At 36.1% G+C, this 26,095-nt stretch overlaps 3 protein-coding genes across 5 annotated transcripts in view; 1 reads left to right on the forward strand and 2 right to left on the reverse strand.

Annotated features, from left to right (window-relative positions):
* Window positions 1-1,797: 1,797 nt before the first annotated feature.
* LOC132706433 (ubiquitin-conjugating enzyme E2 G1) lies at window positions 1,798-6,358 on the reverse strand. The gene is made up of 5 exons (XM_060677777.1): window positions 6,183-6,358; window positions 5,542-5,644; window positions 5,281-5,378; window positions 5,040-5,218; window positions 1,798-3,126 (listed from the first exon to the last, which is right to left on the reverse strand). Exons 1-5 carry the CDS (start codon window positions 6,226-6,228, stop codon window positions 3,043-3,045), a joined length of 510 nt encoding a protein of 169 aa, XP_060533760.1. The 5' UTR covers window positions 6,229-6,358; the 3' UTR covers window positions 1,798-3,042.
* A 390-nt stretch (window positions 6,359-6,748) lies between these two features.
* On the forward strand, window positions 6,749-7,867 carry LOC132706642 (uncharacterized). The gene is made up of 4 exons (XM_060678103.1): window positions 6,749-6,870; window positions 6,927-7,111; window positions 7,159-7,269; window positions 7,320-7,867. Exons 1-4 carry the CDS (start codon window positions 6,805-6,807, stop codon window positions 7,459-7,461), a joined length of 504 nt encoding a protein of 167 aa, XP_060534086.1. The 5' UTR covers window positions 6,749-6,804; the 3' UTR covers window positions 7,462-7,867.
* A 3-nt stretch (window positions 7,868-7,870) lies between these two features.
* The window catches only part of LOC132706641 (TWiK family of potassium channels protein 7), a 398,964-nt gene continuing 380,739 nt past the window's right edge, over window positions 7,871-26,095 (reverse strand). For 2 of the 3 annotated variants that reach the window (XR_009619616.1, XR_009619615.1), the window contains exons 8-10: window positions 14,397-15,084; window positions 9,681-9,865; window positions 7,871-8,584 (exon numbers count right to left, since the gene is read on the reverse strand). Coding sequence is in view for 1 of the 3 variants with exons in the window: in XM_060678102.1 (XP_060534085.1) it covers window positions 9,772-9,865; window positions 14,397-15,084 (782 nt within the window). In the remaining 2 variants the exon portion in view is untranslated. Of the gene's footprint in view, window positions 8,585-9,219; window positions 9,866-14,396; window positions 15,085-26,095 lie in introns of those variants that run through there. The other variant, XM_060678102.1, reaches the window with a different exon arrangement.

Raw genomic sequence — 26,095 nt, forward strand, 5'->3', positions numbered from 1 at the left:
GGCGACAGAAGAATAAAGGCATTAAAACCGGGAAAATTTCATTTTTTCCATTGTCTAAAGAAAAAGAACTTCGACAAATCTGGATAGTCCAAGTGTTTTCTTTGTTTTTAACATTTTACAAGATTTTGAACGCGAGAAGGGTCATGCAACCTTAATTTGAGTGGGAGGAAAAACAAAATCATTGAACAGAAGTTTTGACATATTTAATAATAATCACTCAATTAAAAAGGGTTCTAAAATAACAAAAATCAGTCAATCAAATAGTTGCTAAAACACAAGTTATTGATTTTGAACGGGGAGGAGAGACTCGTGTAACCTTCATTTGAGGGAGAGGAAACGCAATATTATCGAACAGAAGTTTTTAAAATTTCATAAAAATCAATTAATCAAAAATAACACAAGTTTTATATTTTGAATGGGAGAATTTATGCATTTGAGTGGGAGAAAAAAGCAAAATTATAGAACGGAAGTTTTGACACGTTTAACAAAAATGAATCGATCAAAAAGGGTGCTAAAATAACGCAAGTTATTGGACATTTTAAAGAAGACACCCTGCTGTTGAAATGAGACCTGCTCGATGATTTTTGTAATAACGGTTATCTACATGGATTAAGTATTTAAACGAAAACCCGAAGAAAACTTGTTTAAAAATTAAAGAAAAGTCTGCAGTAATAAATACATACTTAATAGTGTTATCAATAAGCAAAAATGTTTTTCATTACTTTTACTTGCATTTTTTCATTATTTTGAAAATAAAAAATTAATGCAAGATATATTTTAGCTAGGTAAGGTTTGGAACTACTATGAGCTGATATTTTGTATCTGAAAATATCATCGGAAGCAATTACACGAATCAAAAATTAATCATAATTAAACTAAACGTATAATTATTGTTGGGGCTGCTCAATTGGGCACTTCTTAATTGACTAGTCAAATTCGATTAAAATGTTTTAAATAACATCTTGCAATTGCAGAGTTTTATTTATCGTTATTTAATAATATGTATTTTATAAAAAAATATACGTTTGTGATGTCCAATTTACCTATAACCCTCTTCAAGGAATAACGGCGATTCAGGGAATGCTAATAAAAATATGAAATCTATTTAGTCCTCAGAACGCACAGTACTAATAAATAAAAATGTCGTTTTTTTTTAAATTATTTCTGTCAATTGACACAAAAAAATCGACCGATCAATTTCACAATGCTACGTGTAATTAATAATTTGGATATTATGAAGACTAGGAGAAAGAATTAAATCTTTATATATATATGTGTGATGAACAGCCCTCTAGGTATAAAAAGATTTGAAAGAATGAAAACGTTCGCCGAGTGACATCACCCACTAGTAATTGTGGATTGAGATGAGCGGAATCGCAAAGCAACCTATTCTGTATACGAAATTTGCCAAAAAGTAAAGTTTATAAGGAGGCAATATGAAAGTTTCGGGCACTTTTTACAACAATTATGGAAGGGCAACAAGCAGAATCAACTCTATTACTATAATTAAATGAACAATTGAGAGAGCATCATTTTACGGTAGAACCTCCTATTTAATAATTGTGTTCAATGCGATACTTGAAGTGTCGTGGGCGTCCTCAAGGAGCAGAATTAGTTGAAGGGTTAAGATAATACTTTTCATGTCATATATACACGGTATGTACAATTGCAAATTTTTACACAAAAAACTATTATAAAGGCAAATATTTTATATAGGCCGCATTTTTGACACATTGTGGCCTATTGCCAGAGTGGCTAAAAGTGACTATAGTGTACCCCGGATGAAATAAAACAAGATTTTATAATAAAACTCACTTAAATTTATTGATAACCTACGTTGTTACATTGATCCTAAGAGCGAATTGTAACAGCTTCATCATATTTAACTTAATAATGAAAAAGGACAAATTGAAATGAAACTTTCGAGAAACGCAAAAAAGAAAAACCGTTTTGTAATTCACAATAACTTCGCAACGCCACTGACGAAACGTAGAAAAATATTCTTACACTTTGCACACGCATACGGACAAGGAGAACGCAAGGTAATACGTAATACATTTCGGTACGATACGTTACAAAATGTTCGCGGTCTACCGGGACCTTTTCGGGAAACACTCGAAATCATGAAAAAGAAGTTTTTTTCACATAAAACCCCAAAAAAAAGTATCTCGCCAAAATCGAAGAACGCATAACCTTAAAAGGAAAACGGAAAGCTACAACACGCTGCAGGTCACACGATTATGTGCAAAAAGTAAGAGCGACGATTCCTTGCGGAACAAAATTATAACCGTGGGTTCTCCCGTAAGGTCACGCCTGTCAGTTCGGGCTTAATTTTCGTTGAAGTAAATGGATACTGACGGCATACAGTGCCCTCAAAACATATTATTAAACATTAATCATAAAATAACAATTTCCTATGAAAAATTCACCCAAGTCTCTTTCCAACTTTCGTGTCCCAGACCAACTATACGGTGCGGCTGCATGAAAGCAACCTATAAAATTACCGGCCGATTTCAATTAGGTTGGTACCACATTTAGGAACTTCCGTTTGTATTTAGCGGTAGGTAAAAGTAGGTTATGTTATTATCCACTGAACTCTACAAGGTGTTTTGTTATAACGTTACAGATTACTCCTGGGGAATAGAAGCTGAAAACCGGGACTAAAGTTGGAAGAGAAACTGCGAATTTACCGATAGTCAGTAAATTTAGGAACTGTCGGGACATAACCTCACCGGAGTCCGCGAAAAACTTTCACGATGCATCAAAGAGATCTCGATTCGGCAATAGCGGACATGAAAATAGAGGGCACACACGTCCAGAGGACCAGCTTCCAAACACAATTTGCAATAATCCCGGGATTGGTTAAGTTACCAAGAAAAAAAAACACATAAATAAATATTGACGTTAATATCGCGAGCTGGAGGGGGAAACCAGCCTCTTCGCCCCCTGGCGATTGTTTTTTTATGTTAAATTTGTTTTTAATTATTACGCGTTTTTTGTTGTTTTCTGTCGGTTTATTGTTATATAAACGATTTAGTTCTACTAACACTCCTCCTGCTCTTGTGATTTCCTAACGCATCTGGCGACCTTTCGTTTAAATTCTGCATACGACTCCCTCCACTCTTTCTGGAAAGGAAAGTCACCGCGTATAAGCATAGGAACATATTTCAGGGTGTTTTCACACTAGCGTCTAGCAAGCCCGCTGCTGAACTTGGTTCCCGAAGTGAAATCATCTGTGGTAATCACTAACATGTGCCTGAATCAAGCTTGTCAGTAACTTAACTTTGCTTATTTCATGTTTTCAGTTATACTTTTCGTTCTTAAGAATATTGTTTCCATTAGTACAGATCATAAATACAAGACACACATTAAAGCTACTTAGCTAATCATTACACAAAAAACACAAGAACAATGATCGTGTGAATACTTTGCACCCATCAACCATCAAATATAAAGGGAGAAGCAAAATTTTACAATTTTCAAAGCATTACTGAAAGAGTGGATATTTGCAAGCGGTAGACAAGTGTTTTATAATCTGATCAACCTCAATTATCACAGATAGATTAGTACGCTACATCTTCATTCGAAATACTTTTTGATGATAGACATTTTTGAATTGATTTTGACTATTGAACTGCTTACCATAGTTATATTTTCAGGACTTATTTTAATTATGTCTAACCTTGACTGTTCTTATAGTTATTAGTGACAACAAACTCACCATAGAGATATAGATAGATAGTGGATAGATATTTCAAGTGAAAGTCCTCCTGAAGTCTATAAATTACATATTGATTCAGATAAAAATGACTCCAGTAACTATCTACAAAACCTTTCGCAAATACATCAATTGAAGACAGAAAACAGAATTTCTTACAAAAATAACGTAAAACTGTATCTAGTTGTAAACCAAAGCAGAAGTTGGATGCAGTACAGAACATTATAAATTTTCTAATCTCATTCAAAAAACCAATTTGGACCTTCTGCAGATGAGTGAAATTCTATAGCCATTCAAATATTGTCCAATATGAATATCTATTTCAATAAATGTAAAAATGAAAAAAGTAGTTTTTTATATAATTTTTATACATAAAGGTTTAGATATGATATTATTCTTTTATTGATTCATTTTAGGTTAAGTGTGGAGGATATTAAAGATCCAGAAGCATAATTAGCCATAAATTATGCCATCAATACTACTGCTGTCCAAAACATATCTGTAATTTTAAGTTAAAAGTTTGTAGATTGTGTTTGAATATTGGAAATTTTTGAAGGTATACAGTGTGTCCAGATTTGTGTGCAGTTTGCGATTTTATCTATTTTGGTTGTTCAAGAGGTTTCAACTCCTGGACTTTTTATTTTGGATTTTGAGAGCTTCTCATATTTCAAAACCAATAAGGTATTGCACTTATTGGAAAATATAATTTTTATTTCCTAGTAATGTACCAAAACTAAGAAGCTTGTGCGATACATAAATGGTTTTGAGATATCAGGTCTTAAAATCCAACATAAAAAATTCACGTCCTTATTTGAAAAACAAAGTTAATAATGGTGACAAAGCGAAATTTTCTTAAAAATTTCTCAAAATGACCTAAATTCAATTCTGTGAAAATTCAATTTGATGTTGTGAAACTTACCCCATTTCACCTTTGTTCTATTTCTAACAGTTTCTGAGATTGCAATACACCTGGCACACATTATGTAGTTATTTCCCAACATTTTATTTTTTAAATAAAGTTACTTATTACGCATATTTTTTTAATAATTTTTACAATAGATTTCATAAGATTACAATAACTAAAGAACTATTTTTTGTACTTTTAACTGAACAGCATTGCTTGATAATTTTTAATGAATTTAATTTTACATCAAATCTATCTAAAAACGATTACTGGAAACATCCTATATTTTAATTTAGCTCCATTTTAAATGTGCACATGCTAGCAAGGCACCATTTGTAAAAAGTAGGAAGCCAAGTTCATTGGCGGGCGAGAGTTAACTCGTTTTGACGAACCCTTAAACAATCAAAAAGTACTTACAGCGGCGTCGACGTTGGCAGGCGACTCGTCGTTGGGATCGGCTAACATTGAAATAACGGATATTAAAATAGTCTCTACAGTATGAACTGGCAGCCACCGTTCTGAAGCTTTTTCGTAGCCGAATTTGTCGTCGCCAGGTTCGTGCAGGATCGATATGCACACGTAGCCGTTTTTATCAACTGTGGACGAAATACGGGTGCGTCGGGAATAATAAAACGGAAAAAACGGTACACAGACTTACTGTTGGGATGCCAAATTTCTGTGACGAATTTCATATTTGGCGGCCTAAGTGGATATTCTTTAGGGAAGTGGAGGTGGCATTTAAAGAAACCCCCTTCACTGTAAGCGAAACTATCTGTTAAAATTCCGTGATAAATAAATTTGTTTCTGACTTATCTTGACATAACCTCATTTTCACATGAGATCAATACATTATAATACATGTGCATTTTTTTAGCCTTTGGAACATTTCGAACTTACTTCAAAACATATCAAAACTTACTATAATGTGTCAGGGGGTCCAATAATAAGTACTTCCCATCGGTAAATATCGTTATCGTCTATGAGTCCCGCAGAAAAACCCTCGACGGGGTTTTTGTTTAGTTCTGAAACAGAAAATGCCGTAACATATACTTTCTTACTCTCAAGGTCAATGAAATTTTTAATACAAAAGGCCGAACAAAGGCCTTACAATTAAATAATTGTAGTAAATGAATTTCTAATGAACGTTGCAACATTCTGTTCTTTGTCGCTACATTGATCATTTTTAAGACTTGTTTTGTGCTTATTTTTAACATTTACACAACTTTTGGCGATGATGCGTCGGCTTAGTTGCAACTTTCACCAAACTTTCGGCATAATTACACCTTGTTCGTTAAAATATTGCATCCGCACATTTGACAACCCAAAAAAAAACTTCATATTGATTTTCCCGAAAAGGAGATGATAAAATAACCCTTCAACCGAAAGCACACCATAGCAAACGTTCCCGTGCGCTAAATACCCGCAAATTACTGAAAGGGACGAAACGTTCGCTTGAAAAAGTAAAATTTTTGTAATGCCGTTTCGGATGTCAATTGATTATTTGTTCCCACGGTCGTTAACGGGCCCCTCGGCACATAAATCCGATCCTTCTTTACTAACCTGCTAGTTGTTTTCTAAGTAACAAGGCTGACTGTGGCTCTGACATTAATTACGGGGTTAATTTTGAAGTTGGATTCTAATCAGACACTTCTTGAAAAAGATGGCCGGTGCCTATTTTATTGTAGTACGAAATGCTATGACAGCAGTGCTTGCACTACACACCGAGCGACAAACATATGTTAAATTCTCAAAGGTTTGCGCCTTGGCTAAATGTCAACTGCTGCCGCCATCTCGTCGACGATGAACGCTACTGCACTTTTCTTGATGCTTTTTCTATAGTCACCTTTTTTAATGTAGCAACGACAGTGTAGAACAAAATTTAAAATCTGTTCAACAGCTTTTGTTCTCTATTAGATTATTAGATTAAAAATGGAAAAATTAATTGCACGCGTAATGATTATCACGTGATATTGTGGTTGGTCCATCTATGGCTCAGAGGTTTGAGTTGATTAATCGGTTTTACTCAATCTCTCTCAGATGGCGCCTCAGTGCGGCCGACGAAAACCGTTTAAAATTATTTAAATAAATATTTACAAATTTCATTTCGCGTCACAATTTTACACGTCCTAAGCAAGCGTTCAATACGTTGTCGTGTACTAAATGCAGCCAAAGCAATAGAAAGATGTCTCTTGGTTATTACGAAGTTCCTAATTACAAGTTCCATTTTCCTAGCGGCTCCGGCATGGGAGTAAGTACCTACATTGGGTATTTTATCAGGAATTAGTAGGGAAAAATGTTATTTAGATTTATGCCGCTCTTGCTCTCCCCCTAACTGACCTGCCCAACATAGATGTCTTCTTGGCGTTCTTTTTGGAAGCCTTCTATTCTCTGCCCTTCAACGAAACATCTTACGAATACCCGCCACTGGTATCCAGACGCAGCTTCACCAGAAAGTCGTTTTACCAATCGTTGGAAAGCAAACTGGACGCGTAAGTTTCACCCTCGTAATAACTAATCAGTAACATTAATTTTGCAGACGGGGATATCCGGGAAAGATGTGCCTCTTGCGAAGCATATGCGAAGCTTCCATGCATACCGTGCAGCATTCCAGCGGCGTTTTGGGCGATCTTCTGCATTTGGTGTTGACGTAAGTGACTTCTGCCGTGTGGATTCGATTTTTTTAAAGTTAATTTCCAGACCGTCGGCTTCAATAGATCCCGACCAGGATTATTTTGCAGACTACGAAAAGGCGGAACTAGACGGTTTGGATAAGCAGGATTGTTCGGACTACAACGACTGCCCGGTCAGCATTTTAGATTTGATGGGATTCGTGCAGTAATGGCGGTCTAAAGATAAATACAGCTGTATTTGAAATTGATAATTCATTTTGAATAAACATGTTTTATTGTGGAAAAGTTTTAAAAAAGTACCGAACTAACCGACTAAACGTGGAAGGAAACATTGTTTTTAACCATATAGCTGTTCGAATATGTATTTCCGTAGGGATGGGAATGATTTTCAGCGCATGTCTTCAAATTTCACCCACTAACCTGCATTTTGCGCTTTTTAATTTATAATCAGCGATTTTCACACACTTAATTCGTTTGGCCAGAACATTTGAGGAGATATGGGCATATTTTGACAACAAAATTGCTACATCTATACTAAAACCTGTCACATTGGCAAACTGTCAGCGGCTATGTTGGTTGTTTAGCGCCGTATTTGTAAATAAAAGACGCTTTCGTGACTTGGAATTTTTATTTAATTTACTTTTATACAAACGTCAACATTTATACCAACGACCGTTTATTTTATCGCGATAAATATTCCTTGGAAACATTAAAACATGTTCGTCGACAGTAATACAGAGGAACAGAAAACGATGAACCGCGAAATCAACGTGATAGGATTTAGCGACGAATTACAAAATACCCTGTGAATTAGCCGCAACGAGGACAGAAAAGGGCGATTTTATTTTTTTGGCGTAGTTCGTTTGATCTCTGGTCGATACCGACCGAGCTCGTCGCTAAACCGTAATGCGCAAAATCCCAAAATCCACTTGCAATGATGATGATAATTACACGCGAACGTTTAAATTGAATTACCAGGGTAGGTCAATAATTATTTACAAAATTTACACATTCGTTTTTACGCTAATTTATATTTAACAACCGTGTGAAAAAAATCGCGCTACAATGATATGTTTGTAAATCAATCTTAAATAACGCAACCAGTAATTTAGAATTTCGCGGAATACATGTTATGTATAAGAAAACTGGAGATAAAAAAATAATGTTTGCCTAGTGACTAACGATCGCTTCACATTTCCGTGTTCCCTTCCGATACATCTTCGTTTTCGGGCTCCTCTGGCAGCGTGTAAACACCGGTCATAATTACACTGCCTTCCACCACTTCCGGCATTTTGGAATTCAAATTAATCGGTATCATCTCATGACTCATCTCTGAAAAGAATCAACGTTAGGCATCGCTTCAGCTGAACACAATTTTTCTTTCTCGATTTTCAAAGTGGAGTTAGTAGGAGCTGCGAAAAATCTAAACGGCAGTGACGACCTTATGAAATAGTTTGTTTACTAATATGATCGTCACAAGCAATAACACGAAAGATAAAACCCTATGAGTTCTGTTAAAGTTGCGCATAAAAAGTTTATTTCTCATAACCTCAAAATACCGATAACGTATCTTATTACTTTAGGTCTGGGTCTGTACCACGAAGAAAACAAACAATTCATTCTTCAGGTCAGGTTTAACTACCCAAATATAGAGGGCGCCAAGAGCTCCACAGTTATTTTAAAGTGTTCTTAGGCTCTGGACCAGTTTTGCTAGACTAATAATTTGACAATCTTCTATACATATAATTCATTGATCTCTTTTACTACTTATACATGTGACTCAAATCGATTTGAACTGTGATCGAATCCCAGGAAAGGCCACTTTTTGTCGGTATCGAGCTGGACTTCAATCCAATTTCGATTCGGAAAAAAATTGAATTGTATCGAGATTTAAAATTTATTCATGTAAACACGACATTGACACACACAACCAAAAAATCCATCCATACTGTTGGTATTTTTACTTTTATTTCGCTGTAAATTTTTAATGGGAATAACTAAAATATGTTGTCAAATTTCAAAGAGTTAAACTATTTTATGGCAAAAAGTTGCACCCACTGAAAGAGAAAATAAAAGAATTGTCTCTATTAATATTTTTGGATCCCTTTTAGGACAAAATCCACGATTGAGGATAAAACGCGGTTATGATAGATATCTTTATTAAGTATGCGATACATTCATATTGTACATAATATGTGTGGCAACACTGTGCATGAAGCTGCAAGGACAGTGTGTGTTCTGTGACAAGTGAAGAAGAGTGTGTGTGACACCATGAAAATGCAAAGAAAGATGTGTGACGAGTTCTGTCATTATGTTTATGTTTACTCATATATCGCATATTAAAGAAAATAGTCTTTCCGTTCCGATCCACACCCCAACAATCTTCAAAAACACTATACAATTTTTGGTAGTTTTGTGAGTGACCAACCTATAATTGAAGTCGGAGTGCCAGTACTAAGTAGGGTCTCTTCCGTGAGGTTCCTGTGATAGAAGCTGGAGTTTTTGTGGGGGTTAAACTGTCATGAAGTCATATTGTACGGGTCGTTGATGTTCAGATCGTCCGGGAAGCTTGTTGAGTTCATTTTGGGCACAGTTTTCTCTTGATGCTTCAACCTGAGGATATTTTTAGGTTAGTTTTCCACGACTAAAATAAAATTGCTACCAAAATGAATTTGTTGAATGTAAATTTTTGAAAATCTATAACGAAAAAAACACTGCGATATTCTCTCACAAAACTTACTGAAAAAAAAATTATAAGTGGAGATTGGATATCTAGTATTTCGTGGAAAGGTGGATAAGTCAATTTTAATATTTTGGTTACGCAATGGAAATGAATTGGCACTTGAACACTTTTTTCATTTCGAAATATTATTCACAATGTATAATTGGTGACTCAAGTTGAGTCTCCTATTAAAAGTTCTTAAGAACCAAACGTTTTTTTTCAGATTTGGTATATGATCATGCACAGTACGCACATCATGATCGGCCCTTTCAAATCAAAATCCAATGGAACACCATATGTATTAGTATGTACATTAGTAGTATTAATAAACGACTTTGGTGATAAGTCATACGGATACTCGACGTGAATCACCCTTTACATGCCAATGAAGATCGGCTGCTGAGATTCAACACGACTTTTACAATAAGGCGGTGAAACGATAGACTTCTGCTTCTTCTTTCGGTGCCATATCAGGTGCCCCTAACTTTGGCAATCACATTGGCGAGTTGATCACGGTCTTCGGCTAATCTGAATAGTTGTTCGGTACTGCGTATTCCGGTCCAATCGCGGATGTTCTTTAACCATAACATTTGTTTCTTTCCAACACCTCTGCGACCTTCGATTTTGCCTTTCATTATAAGTTGAAGGATTTTGTAGCGGCCCCCTCCAAGAACATGCCCCAGGTACGATACTTTTCGTATTTTGATTGTGTTATACAATTCACGGACGGCACTTGCTTTATTTAAAACTGCTTCGTTGGTCTACAGGGCGGTCCATGGTATTCGGAGCATTCTTCTATGCAACCACATCTCGAATGCTTCCAGGCGATTAATAGCATTGGCCTTGAGAGTCCAAGTCTCAGCACCGTATACCAACACAGACCAAATATAGCATTTGATCATTCTTTGGCGCAATTTGAGGTTTAAGTTATCATTGCAGAAGAATGGTTTCATTTTCATAAAAGTTGTGCGAGCTGTTTCTATTCTGCATTTGATTTCTTTATCTGGATCTAGTTACTCTGTGATATATCATCCAAGATATCTGTAATAGGTAACTCTCTCAATGTTTTGCTGGTCTATATGTAGGGATGCATCGGCATGTGGCTGGCGACTGAATACCATAAATTTTGTTTTAGCGACATTCATTTTTAGAACCATGTTCTGTCCTGTCGTCTTTATCTTGTGGAGCCTCTTTGAAAATAACATCTGAGTAAAGATTGAATAATAGCGGGGAGAGAATGCATCCCTGCCTGGCACCTCGCTGAATGCAACATTCGTGGGTTAATCTTCCATCGAATCGTACCACTGCTTTTTGGTTCCAGTACAAGTTCTCTATGATACGTAGATCTTTACCATCGATACCTGAGGTCCTTAATATATTAAAAAGCTTATCGTGTTGAACCCTATCAAATGCTTTTTCGTAGTCGATAAAAGCCGCATAGATGTCTTTACGTTGGTCACGACACTTTTTTAGGAGGACATTTAGGTGCCTCGCGGGTTCCAAGTGCGTTTCTAAAACCAAATTGGGTTTCGTCTATATCCCTTTCGCACCGGCCTCTTATTCTTCCATGTATTATGCGAAGGAAGATCTTAAGTGTGTGGCTCATGAGACTAATTAACCTGTATTCATCGCATCTCTTCGCCTGTTGTTTTTTCGGAAGGTCTATAAAAACAGACTTCAACCATTTCTCGGGTATTTTACCAGTATCATATACAGTGTTGAAAAACTTAGTTAAGGCACTGATGTGGTTTTCGTGGATCATCTGCAAGGGCTCTGTTGGAATGTTGTCTGATCCCGTAGGTTTCTTGAGTTTGGCTGTTTTTATAGCATGTAGAACTTCCGATTTCAAGATTTCTGGCCCTTCACTTTGATTTACATAATCTTGTATATTTGGCCTGTCGTCTTCAAACATTTCGGTTACGTATTTACTCCATATCTCAAGGAGTTCTTGTTCATCAATAATAGTTTTTCCTGTATTATCCACTATAGTATTAGCAGCATTTTTATTATATAAGCCAGCAACTTCCCTAACTTTCTTGTACATGTTGAGCATATCATGTTTTTTTTCAAATTCTTACATTTCAGAACATCTATCCGTCATCCACTTCTCCTTAGCCGCTCGTATTTTTTGTTTTATTTCTCTTTGTTTCCTTTTGTATTCTACTGCTTTGTTCTTGTATTGTCTTCTTTGTTCCATAAGGTCCAATATTTCTTCAGTCATCCATTTTTGTTTCTTGTGCCTATTTGTTACTCTATGTGCTTCTAATATCTTGGTCATATGTTCACGGAATAATTCTCATGTTTCTTCAACATTTTCTGTAGTTCTCATTTCTCTCATGTAATCATTAACATCTTTTTCAATTTTACTTTTGTTGACGTCTGAAATACTGTAATTATTTTGCTGGTGTTTCTTCTCTATCCTTTTTAACTTAAGTCTTACGTCGGAGACTAAAGGGTTGTGGTCAGATCCAATATCTGCGCTAGGGTATGTTGTAACTCTGTTGATGGAGTTCCTGAATCTTTTGTTGACAAGAATATGGTCTATTTGATTTCTCACTATATGTGTTGGGTTATCTCCAGCGGCTCTCCAAGTATATAGCCTGCGTTGATGTACCTTATAACATGTGTATTCTTGGCAAAAATCAAACAACCTGTCCCCTCGTGCATTACTCTCTCCTAGACCATATTCCCCAACCAGATCTGATCTTTTGCCTTTGCCAATTTTGTACTACACTAAGTTGCTTATATAGGTTTTCCACCTCGTTATCATGTTGTTTTTCTGACGTAGGAGCATATACCTGTACTAGGTTGATGTTAAATGGAGATGCGTTTAGTTGTACTAATAGTATCCTGTCGCTTATTGGAACAAAATTAAGTACATGCTTCGCAATTTCTGGTGTTACACATAATACAATATACCGTCTTCATGTCTACAGGTTCCCGAACCACGCCATCGTATTTCACTTATACCCATGATAGACAGCTTCAAGCGTTTGGTTTCTTGAACAAGATTTTCAAATTTTCCGGCAGTATAGAGGCTTCTAACATTCCATGTGCCTATCTGCATTCTAGATTTTGATATTTTGAGCCGGGGGATTCTTAGCACCTCTTGCCCATCTAAGGGTTGCCCGGGACTAGGGGCCGTGTTTTTCATTTTCCTCGCCATAGCAATATCCTGGGAAATATTAACGGTGTGGTTTCCTGTTGCCTTCACCGTTGGAAAGGATATAGGTAGGGTTAAATGGGAAAATGGGTAGGACGAAGGGTTGGCTCATGATTTCCTCGAATGGGGTGGGAGGTGGGAGAAAATCAAGAGCTCGCGTGGGCAGGGGTGCTAAGGCCCTGAAGTAAATCTGCTCTCTGCTGGACTTGCAGAAAGGTATCTACCCGCTACCTACGATAGACTGGTATTTAATATTTCAAAAGCAACAAATTAAAAGACACAATATTCGCGAAAACGTAAGCATTCATCATTAGTCTCGGAATTAGTGTGTGAAATCATTTTTTTTATAAAGTGATATTTAGATAATTGCTGATTAATGCGATAATATACAATATAATATATAAAATATACACTTAATTTTTTTTTTCAAAAGGTGGGAAAAAGTATTATCATTAATAATTCTATAAAATTTCAAAACGGACGTAAACATAATATTTTTGAAATCTTTCTTTTAAACTTTTAGTTTTTAAGTTTAAATTTTTTTTTTTGATAGAAATGGGCATGATTATTTTGATAATAATTCTTAATTTTCTGTAGACAAAAAATCTGTATGAGCTTAAAAATGCAAAGGGAGTTTGTTGATGTCAACAAACGAAGGCAGGATGATGTCCCGGAATTTTTCATTCTTGAATCATTAGTTGAGTGAACACTACAAAAAATGCAAATTTGTTGTAGGGTTTACTCTTATGTTGGATTAAAAAAAATTAAAAATAGTTTATGATTTCTACAAGATTTCGTGCATTTCACAGATAACAAAGTTTTCAAAGATTTGACCGATTTCATAGAGCTGGTACACACATGTCACACGTGATTTACCTCTCGGGTGAGTATTACTGAAATGGTTTTTTTATAAGCCTATACGGAAACAATAATGCAACATTTAAAAGGTCTGATCATGCTTATTCAAGTGCTTCTTAAAATTTAATTTTATATTACTTAAAAATGATTGCAAATATGTTCTTCAGACGGCTTATTAAAAATATATATAAAATTTTAAAAATACCTACGCACCACCTCTTTATGAATTTCTAGATCATATTTGAATAATATAAAACAATTAAAGATTTTTTTCCTCCTTCGCCTCTATTTAATATTGGGAATGCTCATACTTTAGCGTTGTACGGCCTTGTGATGTGGGTGTTGTGCGAACCTGTCCAATTGACAGTCATTGCTAGACTAACCTCCGCCATTATACTCACCTATGTACTATTTCGTCGTGTACCACGTTAAACGACATGGCGGTCAGTGCCATACCGGACATTATGTAGATCGAGCAGAACCACATGGTCGTGCTAGAATCGTGCTCGGGAAACGGATCCGATCCGGGTACCATATTTCCGAACCCGATGGTCGTCAGGCTCATAAAACAGAAGTAGAACCCATCCAAAAGCGACCAATTTTCCAATTTGTACAACACGAACGTCCCTATACAGATGTAGATAAACATCATCACCAGACAGAGGAGAATGGGCGCCAAAATTCCCCAGCCATGTATCGACGATTTGGATTCGTTATCGGTACCGCTCAGACTGTCCATTTCTTTGCCGTTGCTGTCCCGACACGGGGAGTGCACGCTGTTGCTATAGCTCGAGTTGGATCTGACGTAGAACGGTTCTTGTAGTCCAAGCTGCTGTTGTAGCTCGAGTTGCTGGCGTTTTCGTTTCATCCGGCGCTCTTTTTCAGCCATGCGTTTTTCGTCGTAGCAGCAGTAGCCGCAGTTGGAGCACAAGCAGCAGCATAGCGCTCTAGAAAACACGCCTCTGGCCACACGGCTGAGTATAGTACCTACGCTAGAAAGGTAAAGTAGGGTGAGCGGTATGCCCAGCATCGCGTAGCCCATGGTGACGGTTTTTCCCAGATTCGTTTTCGGTGCTATGCTACCGTAACCTGCAACGAACAATTAAAATCATTTAAAAAATGAAGAAATTACGCAGAACTGTTATAAATTAAAGTTGTTAATGTATCTATAAACTAAATCATCGCTGCAAGGCTTTAGAACATGTTCCAAGTTTGATAGATCTTTGTCAAAGCTTTGTTGTGCCTAGTGGACCGTCTAAAGTTTTCTTACCAACCAACTTATGATGTGGCATGGAATTTGTCTGGACGCACACATAGAGTTATACATCGTTCCAGGATGCTCTTTTACTGCTATTGGTAAATTGAAAAACATGTTGGAGATTTTTTATTCCCTTGTTCCTTATGTTGATTTTATTGGAGATAATAATTTTATATAATTTTATTCTAGCGGATGATTGTCGCGAACATTGAATTACATTTTCTTCAATGATAGGATTATTTTGTAATCTCGCCACAGTGCGGCGAGTCGTCAAGGAGCCATCCTAAGAAACCCAAAACAAAAAATTACTCTGGAAAACCAAGGAGTATACAGTGTAGCATGCGGATCGTGCAGCCTGACGTATGTGGGACAGACCAACAGAAGGATTTCAGCCAGGCTCGAGGAACATCGCCATAAGAAACAAACAAACAACATCTGCTTTGTTTCAGCACCAACATCAGACAGGCCATATAATTGATTTCGGCACTTGCAAACAAATAGCTAATATTCCTGATTTTAGGACCAGGATTATATATATATATATATATATATATATATATATATATATATATATATATATATATATATATATATATATATATATATATATATATATATATATATATATATATACAGTGTGTCCAAGATAAGGATGCACAGCATGGGGATCTCGGAAACTATAAGAGATACAGTGTCGGTTAAATTAGACAAAAGTTGCGCATTTTGATACCGAACAAGATCCCGTTTTACAAATTTGAAAATTCCAAGCCGTTCCGGAAATATCCGAGAAAAACCGAAATATTGCGATTTCGTTTTTATTATTTTTTAAAGCTATTTGAAAAGATATGAAAAAACGGAAAACACTTTTCCATTGGCACTTTTTAATCTCTCCAAATTGACGTTAACAAATTTTCATTACAGCGTTTCTATTCCATGGAACCACCATCAACTTTGATTTTTCTTATGGGACGGAAAAAAAGTACACACAGTATTAGGTTGTGCTTTTCATTGCGAATTCAACGACCTCTGTCCTTGTTCAGTGCCTTATTCCCTCTCTTAACAATTTCTAAGCTTTCGTAGGCATCTAATTTTCTACTATTATTTACATGTTTAACTAATTTTAAATTACTTATATCTACCTTATGAATATTGTTGAACATATGTTCGGCTACACTTGATTTTTCTAATCTACCAAATTTTAAATGAGCTAAATGTTCCTTAAATTTAACATTAATTGATCTTTTGGTTTTCCCTACATACGACTTGTCACAATCGTTACAACATATTTCATAAAATTCCCGACTTTTCAAGGGTATCTAGTTTATCCTGGGGATTACCCAAGAGATTTTTTAATTTTGATCCGGACTAATAGACACTTCGAAGACCTGCGGCCCTGAAGACTCTATCAAGTCCACTTGTATATGTGGGAGAGAAAGGAATTGAGACTACTTTTAAATTTTCTTTATCAGCTTGAAAAGTCGTTGATTTTTGAAGTTTGTTTTTAAATCTAAATTTCCTAATTAACTTATCGAGTTTTAATTTTCTCCTGAAGATGCCAACTTGGTTGGCGAAATGCGCGTCGATGACGTAAAATTGAGTTTCGGATTGTGATAAAACGCGTTATTGTGTGTGCAGTGCCGAAGGTTCCAGTCAAGAGTTTGATTATGGTTGAAATTAGTCTTCCTTCAACACCTCGCTCTATCAAAGTCCGCCTCACCACATATTTTGGAAGTTTGTCAAAAGCTTTCTCCAGGTCTAGGAAAGCTAGATAGATCTCTGTATTGCTGTTTTGTGCCTTCTCCATAATTTGCTTGATACTGAAGATGTGGTCATGTATGCTTCTTCCTTTCCTGAATCCGCTTTGAGATTGCTCTAGTTGTAAGTTCCAGGATATTAGAAAGTTTTTCTTGTAAGACTCGCTGATACACTTTCGATGGTATGCTCAATAATGTTATCCCTCCATAGTTACTACAATCTCTTTTATCCCATTTGTTAAATATTGGCACAATGACTCCGATTTTCCAATCCTCGGGCACCCTTTCCTCTTGCCACGCTAGGTCGCATATTCTTGTTAGCGCCCGACATCCCACTTCACCCATATTTTTCAGCATCTCTCCAGTGATTTCATCGTGCCTTTTTTTAGCTTACTTAGAGCGCATTTTATATCGTCCATCCTTATGTAGTCGTTCTTGCTCGTGTCGCCAGTGCCCTGCTCGATTTCATCATCTTCTTTATTGCTGTTATTCAATAAATTTTGGAAATATGTTCTCCACCTGTCGATTATATCGTTCTCGTTGTCCAGTATCTTTACATTTATGTCTTTTATTTGTTTTATAGTTCCGAGCTTATCCTTATATTTTTTAGCGTTTTGTAGAACAATTTTTGGTTGCTACAAAGTCCGATTCGATTGTATTTCCAAAATCTTCCCATGGTTTTCTCTTCGCTTTCAATATCTGTTCCTTAACTTTTTCTTTTTGTATTTTATATTCCTGATATCTGTTGTTGTTTTTGGTTGCTTGATATTTTTTCCATTTTTGTTTTTTTATTCTAATTTCTTTTTTGACATTCGCATTCCACCATGCTGTGTTTTTATGTCCCTGTTTATTTTTGTTACTCCACGTACTTTTGTGCTTGTTTTAAGTATCGTACTTTTGAAAAATCCCACAGTTGCTCTAGGTTGTTGGTTTTTATATCACACATACACATCCTTACATTCATTTTATTTTGGAATTCCTCTGCTATCTCTTTGATGCCAACTTTATAGGATCTAATTGATTCTTTTGTGTTTTTATTTTGTATGGTGTGTTTTGGGTGGGCTTTGGGTATTCCTAGGGAGGTTTCTCCAACCAACATGTAGTGGTCACTACCTATCTCAGCTCCTTTTCTAACCCTGACGTCCGTCATTTCTGCATTCTTTATTTACAATGATATTGTCAATTATCGATTTTTCATTCCTACTGATTACTTCTCTAGTGTATTTATCAACATCTTTGTGGCTAAAAAACGTGTTCATCACTAGCGGGTCATTCTGGATGCAAAAGTCAATAATTCTCAGACCGTTATTATTTCTGCTGCTTTCTCCTTGTCTTCCTATAACTTCTCTGCTAACTAACTGCTCATTCTTAATTCCGACTCTCCCATCCAAATCTCCCATAATGACAATTTTTTCCTTGAAGCTTTCTACTATTTCTGTTATCTCCTCCCAAAATGTGTCTTTAACTTTGGCATCTTCGTTGTGTCCCCATATAGTATTAATAGTTAATTAATATGTTTATTATGTTGTTTGCGGCAGGTGTCAGTTCAATTTTTAGGATTCTTTCTGATATCGCTTGCCATTTGGTTAGGTACCTCGATATTCTGTTTAATTAAATATCCAACGCCTCCCATAGCTCTCTAGTTGCTATTTATTGCGCTTAGTATCATACCTACTGTTTTTGCCGGTGATCTGTTTGTCCTTTTGCTCCTTTGAAAATCATTCTTCTTCCCTTCTCTTTCTTTTCGACTGTTCATCCGTAGAATAATCATCACTATCGCGATCGCAAGATTCCATTTCGCTTCTACTCCGGTTCTGTCCTCAAATTTGCACGTGCTGCGAAAAAAGAATCGCCCGCTTCTACCGCTCGGAGGCTTATCTCTTATCAGCGCATCGAATTTCTTTTGTTTACTGTAGATTTATTTGTATTAATTCGTTATTTTTACATACGCACTTTGAATTTTCGCTTCTATTTACAGTTTCGGTTTTGGTTGCCCTTTATGCACAAATTTTAGTAAAGTAGCCCGAATAATCGAGTTTTAATACAGAGCGATATTATACGCGTGTACTTTCGGCAGACCGGCAGCACCGATGTATTGTTGATCGTCCTCATACATTGCCAAAAAACACAGTGACAATAAGTCTGCAGTTAATCATTGCAAAAGTGATGCAAAATTTTAATGAAATAGAAGCTGAATCTGTCTGCTGCCGCTATGAATTCTCAACTCGCATTTAAACTCAGCAGTCGAGGTAATTAATATTACAACCATGTAATTTATACAAAAAGATGAAGTCTCACCGAACTCTGCGACCCCGCAGAACTGAGGTTTAACTCTGAACTTGGTTGGTTCCGTCTGCGACGAGTTTGCAAGTTTAATTAATCTTCAAGTATGTGTGCGAGTTTTAAAGAAATTGTTCGGGAACCTTTCTAAGATGTAAACATGGTTAAAGTTAGACAAAATGATCGGCCATAAATGAGGTAGTTTTTACACTAACGTCGGCCGGAAGATTCATACGAACTAAATCGAAATGTTTCTCCCTAATTCGGGAGTTGAGGATCGTTTAAAACGCGTTCGGAGGGTGGGCGACGCGCCAGTTTGTTTTTATGCGGCGATGTTCTTAAAAGCAAAGTTTCACAACGAAGTTAGTTTCGAACGCGAATTGCCGAATCTTCATTTCGTCTTCGGCCGACTAAAATGTTCGCAGTTCTCGAAATTTAGAGAAGCAAATCCTACTCCATTAGTTGGCGTGGTCAAAACGCTCAGTTCTAGTCCGTATACACGGTATTATTGAGATGATAATAATAACAATAATAATATTTATTTTCCCGAAGACAACCACAAAGTGGTATAGGAATAGTCAAAATACATGATAGGTGCAATATACATAGACATATAAAAAACATTTACTCAAAAAAATTCGTCTAGACTATGAAATGTTTTGGTTAACAAAAATATTTTGAATTGCTTTTTGAATAGACAAGATTTTAAATTTTGGTCTCTGTTTTCCAATGGCAGATTTTTAAAAATACGAACACCTAAATAATCAGTTGACCTCGAAGTCGTTCACAGCCTACGGTAGAGAACATGCAGCTTACCACGCTGTCTTGTATGTTTAGAATGCACATCACCAACTAATTAAAAATTCGCTAAAATGTTAAAGACATACAGCACTTCTCGGAGAGGTCATGTCCTATATCAATTAGAAAAGGTTTTCAATTAATAAGTACCAAGCATAAAAATACTAGATGGATATTAGGTTGTCCAATTAACAAGATATGCTACTTCTAAATTAATAATTTCTAAAAATAAAAAAAATGTAAACAATAGCAAAAACTAGTACAACATTAATCAATTAGAATGTAGACATTGAACTACACTCTCGAAACAATTATAATTTTTGGATAGTTCACCTCTGTCTAATGGATAAAATTAAACCATCTTGCTTGCGAACTTATCATATACAATTTAATTAAACTTAAATCCGAGATGAGCTGCAAACTCCGCCATTAGAGAGTATATCAGGACCCAGGCAGTGAAGTATTAAGTTAATTTATTTTGACCGTAATTTGTTGATTTTGGTGTTGTTGACATTTACTTACTTAATCGATGCCAAAAAAAATCAGTCCGATCAGTGAGGGAAAATAGAAAGAACTGGGCTTAAAACATCAATAAAGCCGCATCTCACACGCCCGGGCGAGGGCGAGTCCCCGGCCAATTAGGGCTGACATTTATTTGCGTACCGCGGTTGACTATGGATGCGGAATCTAAACGGATTTCCACCTCGTGAAACCGCCGAAAATTTGACGTCATCGTTGATCAAGTGACTTTCGCTGAATACCAACAACATTAATTCAAATTCAACACAAAATTACGAAAATCCTCAGGCTTCTTCTAACGTGACGTCCAATTTGGGCATTTTTTATTAAATAAATTTTGAATTTGATTTTTTTTGTCGTACGAGGAATATGTTCATGAATTTCGAACGCTAAAGTCTCTTTATCAAAATCTCAGGAGAGGGAGGGTCGCAAACTTAAATGAGAACCGTGAAATCTGGATCTATCGAGGCATCATCGCCGTAAGATAAAGGCCCCGTTCGTGGGTATGTATCCATCACCCGTTAGTCAAGGAAAATTCCAATTTTCTTCTATCTCGCCAAATTGTTTCGAGCGAAATCTGCCTCACTGTTGCCGCAATTCACGCAGGCAAAAACAAATTGGACGACGAGGCCGGAGTAGGACAGAAAAATTTACGGAGTGGTTTAGAACCGGCACCGCTATACTACTTACGTCTAGAGTCTAGAGTTTAATGACGTGATATCTAATGATTATTGATCTAAATATGTGTTATAGAATATCGATGTTTTAGAAAAGTAGCTCGTCGAGAATTAAACTTTAGATTTTTCTTTGATATCAGTTTTCCAGTTCGCACGGATTCATAGCTTGGTAGTTTTATGTTGGTCGTATAAAGGGCGCCAATTGGCATGATCATTTAAGTCGTTGTCATCCAGTATTAAATAATAAAAAAACAAGTTTTCAGAAGATGAACAATTAAAGTTTTCTCTAAGTAGGTATTTAGATCCTTGTAAGTAGTATAGAAATGGAGGTTATGTGCTCCATGGTGCTTCGCATTTACTCGTTTTTAATAAACAGTATATTTTACTAAGTGAATTTCAGTTAACTCAGGAAAAGGTCAATACGGCAGTTATCTAGCTATCTGTTCACCTAATCTAGGAGTTGACTTATAAACTCGCACCAAAATTACATTTTCTATAAAAAGAAAACAACACATTACATTTTATATTGTATTTATATAGAGTAGACATCCCTTATAAACCCATTGATTGTCATTGAGACAAGGAACAAATAAAAAATTATGTAAAGAGTACTTATGGCACGGCAGGCTAGGATAGTAGTAATTTAGATTTTAATTAATGAGTGTCTTTTAAATCTGGATAATTTTGGATGAATTTTTGAGAATCATAATTGTATTTTTATATATATAAAACTTGTTTTATTATAAAAATTTGGTGGAAATTTTTAACTAATAAATTTGTGGTATAAACAAACTGACTACTTAACCTTATATGTTGCATGCAGAATCGACCAGTTTCATTAGTGTTGTGATTAATTCTCTGTAATTTCGTTATTCCATGTGTTATTCAAAAGCTTTCAAGCTCTAATCTGATGAATTCTTAATACAGAATGAAGTCGAAGTAGAGAGAAGTTGACGTAACTGATATTGGAGATTCTGCTCCCAAATTCGGAGGTAAACTCAGACACCGGACCAAATAAAGTGGCAACGCCGCCGCAGCAAGACGAATCTCGTTATTCGCGGGGCCCCAAGTCGTAAGATCCGTGTGCATCGGGCTTTGAATTTCAAAAGTAATTCGTTTCAACACATAGGCCGATGTTTATCGTTACATTTTCCCGAAAACGAATACGGCAACGCTTTTCATTATTCGCAAACGGGTCTCGCAATTTGTCAACCGGAGGAAAACCCGCCCGAAAGAGATTTAAGTCAACAAAGGAGAATGCAATATAAACATATTGGGTTATATTGGCCGCCTCCGAAGCACAGAATAAGGAAAACGGATTAACCGAAATTGTAAAGCTTACCAACTAAAGAGTTTTTGGTGTCGATATATGTCTAAAAGTAACATAGGCGATATATTTTCAAAGTTTTATGAGCATACGTAATGAGAAAAAACATTGATTTTGTGTTTCGAAATAGTCAATCTAAGCTCATATCATTTGAATGTATACTATAATAGTCCAAACAAAACCAACTTTAAATCCGAGTACCGGAAGCATTTTGCCATTGTGTCGCTAGAGACAACATTCGATGGTACAGTACTTTTCGCAAAAATTCAATATTATGGTTTTACCAAGGAAACTCTACGGTTTGATAATAAAACATTTTTTTTTCTATTTTTTCTATTATCTATTTTATCTATATCTATAACTTTGATAAGGATCAGTGAAGCATGTGCGGACGCCACACAATTAAGGAAAAGCTTTTGGACGAATTAGGCATCATATTTATTTTATATATATTAAAATAAAAACGGTGTACAAATAACATCTAAATCCGCTGCTATGTTTTTTGGGACAAATGAGTTATGAGTTACGAGAAATATTCAGTGTATATTTCCCAATGCTTCTACCCACAACATAAAATCCTCATAATAATTTTTGTTAGTAACCTAAGATTTAAGGGACAAATAGTTTAACGATCATTTCTGATCCTCAAAAATTTATATAAACGCAAGTATATACCTAATCAGTCAATAAAAAAAGCAGCTATGTGAATCTTTGGTTCTCTCAAACGGTAATTCTGTCGATAGTGCCTATGGTTCATTTTTTGATGTTCAGTCCAAAGGCAGTATTCAGGGAATTCAAAACCCATGCACAGGTTTTATTTAAATGTTAAAGTATCCGGGAAAACTTTTATATTATTCTACAAGTCACCGCCGCGAGTGCTTTCAAAATACTATGATCTAAGATACAGAATAAATTTACGATTTAACTCCTAATTTACCTCTTGAATAAATAAGTCAATCAATCAATACATAGCTAGTATTATAGTTAATTTAAAGTATATTGTTGGCATTAACGATACCTATCTGTTCATTAGAATTATAATGATAATGAAATATAATAAATATTTTAAATGCTAGGATAAGCAGAGAGCTATGCTGCATTTCGCCGAGTTGAAAATAAAAATTGTTTCTATTCTATTCTATACATGTGCTTTGACTTAAAAATATGGTCTTAATTTCAAGTCCAAACGTCAAATGATTAGGAAGGTATTTCCATTGTGGCAACTATGCTTCATTGAACTTTTTAGTTGACAGTTCAGTTTGTCCTTTCATAACATCATCACTCTCTTTTTTTTTATAATGTGCTTCTTCCTCTATTTCGAAGTTTCTTCAGTTATGAGCACAGCAGTCTCTGGTGAAACTCTGGTCTAATATCTTTAGTTTAACAACACGTTAGGAATTTCAGAAACTCATAGAACTCATTTGTCACGTTAAAGGCGGATCACAGCATTCTGTTAAATTGCATTTTCCTCCTCTTTATTCACGTTGACGGAATCATACTTAACTAACCTCAGGCAGTACGTTTTCATGAATGGTTTCAGTTCGAGCGAATAAAATGTAACTTCGGGTGTGCGACAGGGCTCCGTCCTAGGTCCCTTATTGTTCATTCTATTTATGAATGACATAGGGCTGGACCTTTCATTCAAATACCTTCTTAATGCGGATGACTTAAAACTGTATGCTGTCGTAAATCATTTTCTTGATTGCATTCGCCTGCAACATGATCTGAAGATTCTAAACCTGTGGTGTAACAACAACATGATGCCTTTTAACATTAACAAATGTAGTGCCATGACTTACTCTTTGAAATCGCCCCCAATTCTCTTTGACTACAGCATTGGCTCAACATCTCTCGCTAGACCGGACTCAGTGCCCCACCTAGGTGTAATATTCGATTGGTCAGATGCGGTAGGGATTTTGCTTCACATAACTCGATAAAGCTTTTGTTTACCGCTTTTATTCGCTCGAAGTTAGAATAGGCCTCTGCCGTCTGGTCGCCTGGTTATAGCGTTCGTTCGCAGAACTTGGAGTCCATTCAAAGGCGATTTCTAAAATATATGTATTATAAAACTCATGGATCTTATCCTAAACAGGGTGTTCCTCAGACTGAGTTGTTGAATTTGTTTTCGATGGAATCTCTGCAGACCAGGCACGAGTATTTGTCACAAGTTTTGTTATACAAGCTGATTCATAATTCGGTAAATTGTCCTAACTTACTTGAGCAGCTGAATTTCATAGTTCCGCGGTTAGCATCGCGATACTCTGCTACCTTTTACCTTCCTACCGCGAGGACTAATGTCTTGAAGTACACTCCCTTATATAATACATGCCTCGTTTCCAACCGGACCAGCGATTTAGACATTTTTAATTGCAGTTTGAGTAGCATTAGGCTAAATTTCTGTTGTGCCTAGTCTTATTGCAATTTCGTTGCCTTCGTAGTTGAGTAATTTCCTTCATTAGTATTTTTCTTATGTTCATTTTGTTGCGGATCATCTTTTTTGCAATTTAAGTGTATTTGCGAGGTGGTGTTTATACTTTGTAAATAATTTTGTAATTTTGATTAAATGTAGTTGGTGTTCTCCTGCTCTATAATTTGGTTTGATCCTGTTGAGCAGTGTACGTAAATAAATAAATAAATAACTGTGGTCATTGGAAATTTGTAAGGTTCTGTTTTGGGTTGGGAGTCACCTATCGTTCCATCAAGAAGTTTTGGAATTATTTTGTATATACTCTTTGGCTTCTTCCACGTCGAGTTCAGCAATATCCAAAATGTCATACTTAACGTTTTTTGAATCATGCATGCGGATAATAATGCAGACCACACAAAACAAACGGCTTAGTGTGGTCCGGGATTGCTGACCCTCTGACCCGATGTTTCCATACGATTTAGCTGTCAGAGAGTTACGTGGAGATTAAAATTCCGCCCCGGCTCAATTTTATTACGCCCCAACTATTTATCCTGCCCTATTACTAACCTAACCCGATGTAAACCGCGGCTTTGCTTAACGCAGTCGCTATATCTCGCGGAAATTTGGTAACAGGCGGCGCCAGGGTCGGACTAGAATGCTTTAAGGAAAGCAGAAACAGAGAAAACTGTAGCAAGGTGTGAGAATCGAATATAGTATTGTATTGAATTAATTTTAAATGTTTTTTATTAGCAAAATTGCTCACGAAGAAAGCGCTTTCAAATGCGCAGAGGCGAAAATTATTTAATTTGTCGCAAATTCGATCTTCTTCTTCTTAGGGTGCCTTATCCAGTTAGTGGATTTTGTGTGGCTCTAAAGAGTGCGCATCGAGATTTGTCCAATCGCTTATGTTTTTTAGGCATGAGTGTTTTTTCCTTCCGATGACTCGTTTTCCTTCAATCTTTTCTTCCTTTGTAAGTTTTTAGAACTAGTACTTGGAATTTCAAAATATATGACCCAGATAGGCAGTTTGTCTTCTTTTTATTATTGGCAACAATTCCTTTATCTTCCCATTTGATTTGA

This window comes from Cylas formicarius, unplaced genomic scaffold (genome assembly GCF_029955315.1).
Source record: "Cylas formicarius isolate icCylForm1 unplaced genomic scaffold, icCylForm1.1 PGA_scaffold_8__14_contigs__length_24414737, whole genome shotgun sequence".
Classification (NCBI taxonomy): domain Eukaryota; kingdom Metazoa; phylum Arthropoda; class Insecta; order Coleoptera; family Brentidae; genus Cylas; species Cylas formicarius.

Excerpts from the sequence above, each read along its gene's own strand:
- LOC132706433 (XM_060677777.1), bottom strand. The coding sequence starts at position 6,228 with ATGTCAGAGCCACAGTCAGCCTTGTTACTTAGAAAACAACTAGCAG. Across the intron at positions 5,645-6,182 it reads ACTTAGAAAACAACTAGCAG|AACTAAACAAAAACCCCGTC; the intron begins GTTAGTAAAGAA and ends TTTCTGTTTCAG. Across the intron at positions 5,379-5,541 it reads GGACCCCCTGACACATTATA|TGAAGGGGGTTTCTTTAAAT; the intron begins GTAAGTTTTGAT and ends TTTCGCTTACAG.
- LOC132706642 (XM_060678103.1), top strand. The coding sequence starts at position 6,805 with ATGTCTCTTGGTTATTACGAAGTTCCTAATTACAAGTTCCATTTTCCT. Across the intron at positions 6,871-6,926 it reads CTAGCGGCTCCGGCATGGGA|ATTTATGCCGCTCTTGCTCT; the intron begins GTAAGTACCTAC and ends AATGTTATTTAG. Across the intron at positions 7,112-7,158 it reads TTGGAAAGCAAACTGGACGC|ACGGGGATATCCGGGAAAGA; the intron begins GTAAGTTTCACC and ends TTAATTTTGCAG.